Source organism: Montipora foliosa, chromosome 12 (assembly GCF_036669935.1).
Source record: "Montipora foliosa isolate CH-2021 chromosome 12, ASM3666993v2, whole genome shotgun sequence".
Taxonomy (NCBI): Eukaryota; Metazoa; Cnidaria; class Anthozoa; order Scleractinia; family Acroporidae; genus Montipora; species Montipora foliosa.
This window is the reverse complement of record NC_090880.1, coordinates 32,194,507-32,204,506: the sequence shown is the minus strand read 5'-3', so window position 1 is coordinate 32,204,506 and position 10,000 is coordinate 32,194,507. Positions and strand designations below refer to the sequence as shown.

At 37.3% G+C, this 10,000-nt stretch overlaps 1 protein-coding gene across 2 annotated transcripts in view; it reads left to right on the top strand.

The window, feature by feature from the left end:
* Positions 1-10,000, top strand: part of LOC137978671 (E3 ubiquitin-protein ligase UBR2-like) — a 42,523-nt gene that overhangs the window by 10,757 nt on the left and 21,766 nt on the right. For both annotated transcript variants that reach the window (XM_068825684.1, XM_068825685.1), the window contains exons 8-20: positions 1,207-1,330; positions 1,839-1,937; positions 2,831-2,867; positions 3,696-3,747; positions 4,215-4,271; positions 4,390-4,431; positions 6,306-6,387; positions 7,045-7,120; positions 7,227-7,326; positions 7,953-8,081; positions 8,432-8,528; positions 9,291-9,377; positions 9,502-9,566. In XM_068825684.1, the coding sequence (XP_068681785.1) occupies positions 1,207-1,330; positions 1,839-1,937; positions 2,831-2,867; positions 3,696-3,747; positions 4,215-4,271; positions 4,390-4,431; positions 6,306-6,387; positions 7,045-7,120; positions 7,227-7,326; positions 7,953-8,081; positions 8,432-8,528; positions 9,291-9,377; positions 9,502-9,566 (1,047 nt within the window). The remainder of the gene's footprint in view (positions 1-1,206; positions 1,331-1,838; positions 1,938-2,830; positions 2,868-3,695; positions 3,748-4,214; positions 4,272-4,389; positions 4,432-6,305; positions 6,388-7,044; positions 7,121-7,226; positions 7,327-7,952; positions 8,082-8,431; positions 8,529-9,290; positions 9,378-9,501; positions 9,567-10,000) is intronic.

The following is a 10,000-nucleotide window of genomic DNA, read 5'->3' as shown; positions in this document are numbered from 1 at the left end:
ATCCATCCTTTTACCAGTAAGGGAAAACTAAAAGCTACTTAGGTTATGATGACTACAATTATCATAGATGACAAAAAACAAACGACACATGTTTGGCGTAAGGGAGAACACCCGCTTCGCGACTTCCTAGCATGACAATAGCCTAAACCTATCTCCCCAGCTTTCTTGCAGACCGCACTGGATCAGAGGTTGTAGGTGGGTAAAAGCTATTTTTTGGCAATATAAAAGCCTAGTTCTCCACCGCACTATGAGCTTACCCTCCGCCAGCATCATGCTAAATAGCTCTAACCTCCATATCTCCCCAGGACTTGTAGCTGCATGACTCTGCCCGCATGTGCTGCACAAGAATAGAGGCAGATAAACAGCATGTTTTTTTTATATAATTATGATGTAGCATTGACACAAAAATAAAGCTTGGGGAAGTGGCTGCGAGAGTAATAACCGAGTGCGAAAGCCGAGAGGTGAATCCAAATTTAATAGATTCAATGACAAAGCCTCCAAATGGAGGGAAGGATGAGATAAGGTGTTCCTAACAGTAAGCTTTGATAGCTGGAAAATGGCACTTTGAACTTTACTAGACCTTTTATACATAGACAGGCTTGTAGGACTAAAGCAGTGGAAAATAACATACCATCAAATACAATAAACTAGTCTAGTGATTAATGAGACAAATAGCGCTTTTTTTCCGTTTGGCCAATAAAAACGATTGATATAAAATGTTGCACACAATCTTGCAACATATAGTTAGTCTATTCTATTGGTCATGTTATGAATGCACATTGAAGAGATAATGAATAGGTATTCATGTCTCGTATGCATTATGAATGTTTACAAAGTACATAACGTGACAGAGGAATAAGAATCAAACATGTCACGCTCCATTAACTGTGTTTTACACTGTTATTGTAAAACTTCATTCTTTTAAGCATGATATGTCTTTATATATTTAGACAGTGTATGTAAACTAGCTTAATAGTTAAGCACACTTTCATCACCATGAACATTGCATTTTCATGTTATTTTTACCTTTTTACTACATGTACCATCCCAATCTGGTTGATAAACATGACGTTGATTGCTCTCTCTCTCTCTCTCTCTCTCTCTCTCTCTCTCTCTCTCTCTCTCTCTCTCTCCCTTATTAAGGTCTGTCTTTTGCTCAGTGAGTGCAAAGTTTATTGATACGTGACTGTTTTTCCCTTACAACAGCAAGGTACATCAGGTCCAAGCCGCAAGCCACTCAAGTGTCGTGTAATGCACCACAAAGTTGTGGCTCATCAAATGTGTGCTGTTCAGATGCTTGGCTGGCTAAGCAAGATCACAAATTATTCTGGTTTGTTTTGAGCTTATATAAGTTTCTTTTTTGTCTTTTCAATTAAACGCTTAAAGACTGGACATACATGTGCATTCTGTACAAATTAAGGATGCTCCATAAAGGAGTCCATGACCCCATACAAAAACACAACCTGACTTTAATAAAGGCTATAATATAATATTAGAACTAACAACTGACCACATTTCCCCCTCATAAAGCCACTATGTTAAAAACCTTCCAGCCTTGAAAATACATTTACTACTGCTAGGGGTATTACAAGGCTCTGTCTTCAACAGATTCCTCTTCGGCATTCTATCCTGAAGAAGAAATATCTTCAAGGAAGTCTGTTTTGCAGATTTCTTTCTTAAGGATAATTTAATTTTTTAAAACAGAAGAAGTCTGCATCTAAGAAGAAGTCCACATATGGATGGATATGGATAATAGTTTAAACATCAGTCATCTCCCTCCTTGCTACATGTAGATTTCATTCCATAATTCCAGATTAATTTTTTTCTGTGTCTTGTAGATGGGTTCAGGAGAATCCTCTGTACCACAGTACTTGCTCCTAAGGATGGGCATGATCTTCTTGAGAGAGTGCTTATGGCTGATTCCACTTTGTGGAAAGGTATTTTTACTGTTAAGGTTGTAACCGTAGCATTTTTATTCCGGTGAGCTTCTGCATATATAGCTAAATATCTAATGGAGGTAAGAACAAGTTCAGTTCAAAATCATCAATTTACTCTTTTTCTTAAGTTCATTGACATGAATGAGACAAATGGAAATTAAAATCAAACCATTAAAAAAGTCCTTTTAACTGTTAATAAAAGGCCCGCATTCACCCAAAAGTCATTGCAGACTCGTTTCTGTTTGTTTTTAAATGCTGTATGGTCAAAACGCATGATCTGATTGGCAGCAAAATGATGTCTTGAGTAGTGTCTTGTAACACAAAATTTGTTATGCATTCTTGGTGAATGTGGGCTTTAATGTGGACATTACTAAACAACGAAACAGCGAAACGGCAAAATGAAGCACCAAAACATCATGTATGATCCCACCATACATTGAATACTAACCGACAAAGGTTGCATTTGAGATTAAACATAGTTCTAGGCCTAATTAGGCCTAAAAAGTTATTGCTCCTAATCTCAGTATTAATCTGAATCCCAATCTTAATCTCAATGAATTAGGAGCAATAACATTTTTGACCTATTTAGGCCTACAATGATATTTAATCTCAAATCCAACCTTTGTTGGTTAGTATTCAATGTATGGTGGGGTCATGCATGGTGTTTTGGTGCTTCGTTTTGCCGTTTCGCTGTTTCGGTGTTTCTTTGTTTATTAATGCCCCTTTCATTAATGTTTACATTTTTACAGCATTGTTAACTCATTAACTCCTGAACCACCCCACGTTTATGAGAAAAATAGTCTGGCATTAGACAGAGTAAATTCTATTGTAAGTCTTACTCCCAAGAGGCAATGGGTTAATTAATCTGATTAATTTTTCCCTTTCATCACTAGTTGCAAGAGCACAAACACAAAAACTGTTCATTAACACGTAAGTTCAGACTGACATTGAAGTCTTCTGGAATCTGGAATTGATATGTGTTTCACAAAGGTCTGCTTTATCACAGTGTATTTTGTATGCACCCAACTTTAACTGGACTTGATTTTTTTATTTTCCACTGTTGTCATTGCAGCTGCTGTCATCGTCACTCAGTGGCAGCAGCATCTCCCTTGGGTGCCGAACCATTTGAAATAGATGAATTCGCTGAGACACTGCTACCATACCTTGGATTTTCAAATTTTTGACCATGCACATATTTTAATCCTTATGTGAAGTACATGCGCTTCCTTGTTACCTTGGCTAATGGGGAGCATAGTCATTTTAACACTTTCACCCCTGGACCAGTCCCCATTGTTTTTTGTCCTTCTTGGCAAAATATTATTGCTCATGTGGCATGACAACTAATACTGTAATAGTATTGTGCAAAAGAAGTGCACACAAAATTTGATGTGTTTTGTTTTTTGATATTCTGAATTGCTGGCAAAATATTGTCGAATTTTCAAGTCATTTTTCGTATCTCTCCCTATAGCTAAGGAAAACTTGATGCAATTCGAGGATTGTTATCGAAAATTGGACAAAATGGTAGTTCTTGCTAAATCATTTGCCGGTACATTCCAAGCAAATTTAAATGATCCGATAGTGACAAGATGATTGCGTTTTATACGCAATTGATTGCTTTGATTGCTTTGTCCATATCAATGAAAATGGCCAGCCTTTCATTCCATGAATGTGCAGGTGTTGTGCTCAACAAATTAAGAGATGGTGCTCTGTATGTACAACAATTTTTTTATTTTGAATAACAAGTTTTTTATTTTGCAGCATGTTGATGGATCCTATGGGAAAGAAAGCCTTTGCTATTCAGTTTACTAAGGTACTTGGTTTCACAATTAGTTTGCTTTTCTTACTTCAATTAAACCAACTCTATTGTGAGGAAGAAGAAGAGATGGCTCTGCTCAGACGAGAGATACTGTACCTGCTGTACATGTACAATCATGTCGATCAGTTTCAGATGTGCGTTGAATTTGCACATTATCTATGGTACATAGTCTTCAAAAGATTTTTCTTTCCCAAGAAACCAATCTTTTATTTAGTTTTCAAGCATTTATTTCTTTAGAATTTTTATAAGGGTATTTTCTCCGCAAAAAATTGTTTACGTAATATTAAATCTGGTTATCATTAAAGTTCATTGCTGGTACCTCCTGAATTTTACATCATAGAGTTTACTACATGTACTTTAGGGCCTCCCTTTATTTCAATCTTGTGTTTTTTGGTGGTGGCGAAAAGTTATTTTCCCATTACAAGTGCAAATATGAAAAATAATTTGTCTGATTCATTTAGCACTATGGTCAACTCCAGAAGGACTTTGTTGATGATGATCATGAACACAGTGTATCGGTGGGTATTTTTTAATTTTACTGATCCCTCTCTCTCTCTCTCTCTTAAACATACACTGTACTGATGCACACCTCACTTGAAGATGTATAATTTATTTCATGTTTTGATCATCATTTAGGTGACGTCCTTGTCTGTTCAGCTCTTCACTGTTCCGACTTTGGTAAGTTGTAGCAAAGTTTAGTTACTCTGCATGTGTCCAGTTTTAACAAAGCTCCTGTTCTTTTTTCTGTTGATTTTCTAGTGGTACTGCCTGCACTGTTTCACCCTTTTCAAAGCAAACTTAGCTAAAACAGGCAGGCTGGAAAAAAACGGACAGGTCCCACCCGATACTTGTCTTTTGATACTTGTAGGACTAAAAATCGAGTTGTTCGAAGTTACATCTGTCATTATTATCATTGTATATATTTTTACAGACATTACAGCATCCATATTTGTGCAATTCATCCTGAAGGAATTCAACTATATTTTCATACAAATATTGTCTTTTAGTTTGATTGAAAACATGGTGGCTGATTATGTGAGCGATTAGGTGCTAAATTGCACTTTTGAATTTCCTGATTACAATGAGAGGATATATTAATGAACGAAAATTAATGATATATGAAATGAATAATATATTGAACTGCGGATTTGAAATGAAGTGAAGCTATGATCCTCGCAGTAATTAATGCAATTGTAGCAATTGCATAGAGAAGTCTGAAAAATTCAGGACTAAGCAGGGTAACCATTTAAACCCATGACTTCGGGATGCCGGTGCAATGCTCTAACCAACTGAGCAATGAAGCCACTGATACTGGGAGCTGGTCATTTGTGGGTTCAAATGTTCCTTTGATGAATGAATCAACGAGCAAAATGATATATGAAATGAATCATACATGTATGTTTCATGTCGTTCATTGATCCATTCGTCATGGGAAGATTTGAACCCAAAAATAATCAGCTGCCAATATCAGTGGCTTCATAGCTCAGTTGATTAAAGCATCGCACAGGCATCGTGAGGTCACAGGTTCAAACCCTGTAGGAGTCCTGAAAGTTTTTTAGGCTTCTCTACGCAATTGCTAAAATTGCGTTCATATATGCGAGGATCATGCAGTCATGTAGCTTCACTTGAGAGGAGATATTCTTCAATGGTTACTTGGGGATACTCTGCAGCAGTCAAACCTAGGCACTTAGGACAACTGTAAGCTCAGATGCTCTACCATTGATCTATAGGAGATGTGTACAGGCCTGTAGGGAACTGGTGGAGGGAGGTGCAGAGGTCCACTTTGTTGTTTGCCGTTGATTTAAAAAAAGGGAAATGATAAAATATATATAGTATAGTTCTGTTCTGATTTAAGTGAACTGTTTTTGTAGTAAGTGAAGTGCACCTGCTCTAAGAAGTGTACACACTTTTACCACTCCAGAGCCAGGGTGATGCAAGAGATGCTCTCTTCACTGGAAGAAGTAGTTACCAGTAATCTGTTTGCTAAGAAGTACCCAAGGAGGCTTGAGCGTGGCACACTACTGAAAGATCATGATGATCAGTACTTCTGATCATCATGGTTTGCTGCAGCAAACCCAGTGAATAATACGGATTTTCAACTTTTTTCTTCCTTTGTTCTTTTTAAATAGTGACATTATTCTCTAAAACTGTAAAATACATTTACTTGTGTAAAGTAGTCTCTGTGCCAAAAAAATTCCATTTTGAAGTTCAAAAGTTTGAGTAATATCCATGTTTTCATGTTCACTTTCGGCTGCCTGTTTTCATATCATACTGCTATCAAAACGCACAAAATGCTTTCTCAGACAGCCTAATTTTCAAAATTTCCCAGGGGAGCATGCGCCCCAGGCTGCCCTAGAGGCTTGCACCTCTGGTGCTCATTTGGTCCCTCTCCTCATTGGATCACACCCTCCCGCCAAAAAACCCTGCCCACGGGCCTGGTGTAGGAGCTACAGTGCAGGCTTATAAAACCACGGTTGGTTGATGTGTCAATCTTTTTGCTACAGTGTAAGGACCAATCCATTATCGTTGTTGTTGTTTTTTATACATATTAGGCAAGAATGTTGATTTTGGAACATAATGTCTTGGAAGTGATCACTTTATCATTTATGGAACACCTAGAGCCAGCCATTAATGGTGAGACACAAAAGCTATCTAACAAGAATCTGGGAAGCAGGAGCAGTTGATTTTTAATGATAATTTTTAAAAGAGCAAGTGCGTGTTGTCCTAAGTAGCGTGTGTATGTATATATGGAAAGAACTCAAGTGAGGCCATAGCTACTGTGTGCTGTGCATCAGCGAAGGTTCTTCATCCAGCACATGCACACAGTAGCTATGGCCTCACTTGAGTTCTTTCCATATATACATACACACGCTACTTAGGACAACAAACACTTGCACTTAGTACTTGGCTTGGGCCGAGCCGATTTGTCCTCAAACTCCCATGGCCTGCTCCCGTCTGGCCTTTTAGCTCAGTTGGTAGAGCAACGGTGATCTAATCCGGAGGTCGTGGGTACGATTCCCACGCTGGTCAGAGATTTTTCTCTGTCCTTGGGTGTTGCATAAGAAGTTCCTGATGCTGTGGATCAGCGAAGGTTCTTCATCCATCATATGCACACAGTAGCTATGGCCTCACTTGAGTTCTTTCCATATATACATTTTTAAAAGATTTTCTCTCACCTAGCTTGCTCAAAAGGCCATCTGCAATTTCGGAGTGGTACAGGAATCTTGGAATTTGGTTCTTGTAGAGCTTTCATATATTCGACTGTTAACTATCTGTTATTTCTTGTTTTAGAACATGGAACTTTTGAATTTCAGAAGCAATCACTAATGAAGCTTAAAAGAGCTTACTTTATGTTGGTTGACCTCAGGCAAGTAAACAGAGAACAGTGGAGCGGAAAGTTAGTTGTAAAAGATCAGGATTTCTTTACCATTATTTTTGTTGTCTAATTTTGTGGTTTATCCTCACATTGATAGGTACATTTTGCGTCACAAACCGGATGAATGGAATGAGGAACTAAGGCGAAAGTTCATCAAGTTTTTGGACATGTTCTTTTATCTTCTTAAGTCCATGCAGGCACGTGATGTTTCAGAAAGTCTACTAGAACTAACTAAATTTACTTCCCACTGCAGGGCATTGCAGGGCCTTGAATCACAAACCACTCCCATGTTTCCTATAAATTTATGTGTCTTACTAGGGTCCTAACAGCCAACGCGCCGGCCGACAGTCGACCAACAGTTGATCGACAGTCGACTGACACGTTGGCCAACATGTTGGCCGACGCAATGGTGGGATTGGATTCTTAACTTTTACCGAGATATCATAGTGATCTCAACAAGGATTCTCTAAAACATATATAATATCCTTGAAAATTTTCCACAAAATCATGCAGGGTCCCCTGAATGATACTTTTGCCATCCTGACAAAATTGCTGAACACAATGAAAGACTGTGGAAAGCCCTCTCTTTGTACAACTTTGAAATTGGTTGAGACACTGAGAACAATGTTTAATACAGATGCCAAACTTCACCAGGGGTGAAATGTACAGATATCCAAAACTCAATTAAATTTAATAGTTTCCATGTAATTCTTATACCTGTTTGCCGCAAAACAAAGAAAAATGAGTGCTGAAATATGGGAATATCAAGGTTTTATGACAAGCAGTTAAGGTCTGAAAGAAACAGTTCTATGTTTGTGTTTAGGGAATGGATATGACAACTCGTAAAACAGGGCAGCACATTGAGACAGATCCTGACTGGGAAGCTGCTTTCACTTTGCAGTTCAGGGTCAAACCACTTTTCACTTTGGTTTGGGACTGGTGTGCAAGTGATGTAAGTTTTCGTGTTTAAAATAAACCTTATTTGTTACTATGTACAGTGATCATAGTAATTTGTGTCTTGCATGTAATATCAGTTCTGGTTGGAACCCATTTTCACATGCAATCATACAGAAATTAATTTGGACACTGGTTCTTTGGAAGTGTTCTATTGTTTTCAATGGCTTGTTCATTATTTTTTCCCATCTCCTCAGAATGGTGTCTGCCTTGGCTGCACAACATTATTTGGATTAGATTTTGCTTTTGTAAACAACCTAATTCATATGTTTGCAGTGTCATGAAGATTGGTTTAAAACAATTAATTTATATGGCAATAAAATAGCTTTTCATGTTCTTATTATGCAGTTACTGGTCTTTAAAACAGCCATCCTTGAATCAATCAAAACTCTTAATGAGGTGAGAAAAAAGCAACCAGAGGAGATTGGCTTGCACCACCAAGATTGTGAGTATGCAATTGTTATGACTGTGTTTGATTGACTGTCAGTGATTGTCAGATTTTTTCAATGCAGGGGACCAAAGAAAATCCAGTTACTTTCATGTCATGTTCATGTGCAAGAAATCTTTAAGTCTATAAATTCTGATTATGTCCAGAAAAGCTTATCTCTTTTACAATGAACAGTTGTCTGCAGACATTAATTAGCAATAAATTGTTTCTCCAACAAACACTGGATTGTTTCAATTCCTGAATCTTTCAATTAATATTACCTGATGGTTCATAGGATTTCTTGGAACCTGCTTTTCTTGACTTACATATATCCTGTGCTCCATTTTACCAGTAAGGGTCTTTGAAGTCTTCCTCTCTTAATAATTCCTGGCTTAGGTGGTCAAACTATTGTTTGGTTGTAAGGACTCAGGACTGCTACTGATTTCTTGGTCCCATCTTTTTTAACCATCTCACACCATACATATTGGTTAAAAAAGTAAACTTGGCCAATATCTAGCCATCTTGACTGAACAACCTTGGTCAATAAAGGATTTATTTTATGGGATAAAACACCAAAGAAAAAATGATCTTGCAGGACCAAGCAAGAAATCCCAAGAGGGCAGTATAGCTCCATCTTGCCTGCTCGGGTAGCCAATCACAGCACGGGATTTGGTTCATCTTGTCCACTCATGGCGCTAGTGATATACTAATGGTACTTACATGTATTTTTCACCTTTTTTTCTATAATAAGTAATGTTCTTTGTTGCTGTCTTTTATCAGTCGGTGAACGTTCCTTCACTTTGTTCGAGTATGATGTATCAAGTTCCCCTGTGTCTGTTCATTTGCCAGTTACACGATTTCTTTCAGGTCAGTTCATCCATGATCCTTTATTTTGCCTTTAATTTCTTTTAGTATGTAGGAAATTAGTATCAGCAAACTTAATGACTGCTTTTCCACTATATGCTCCTTTTATGCTCCTTGTCTCTTTCAGGTCTTCTCTTGTTCTCTGATAAATATAATCTTTCCTTTTGGGAACTGTTTGGATTTGAAACGGAGGTAAGGTGGCAACACTCTTATTAATTCTTGGTTTGCATCCACGTGTTGAGACAACCATGTTGGTGTACAAAACAATAGAAAATGGCCCCACAAGTTTTATACAATAATAGAATACAATTCCCAAAAGGCATTTTACTGCATTGTTCTGAACACCATTGTGGCCGCCCTGACATTAAATGCAAACCATCAATTAAGGAATTCTGTTGGTGCAAAAATGATTGTTTCTTTGATTACTATGTTTCATTTGCTTATGACATCCCACCCGCAACCCCCTTTTTTTTTTTTTTTTTTTTCGTGATCCCTAAGCCACTAATTTGTAAATAACCATTCTCTTGTAAATAACAATAGGAATAATAATAATAATAATAATAATAATAATAATAATAATAATAATAATAATAATAATAATAATAATAACAATCTTCAATATCAAA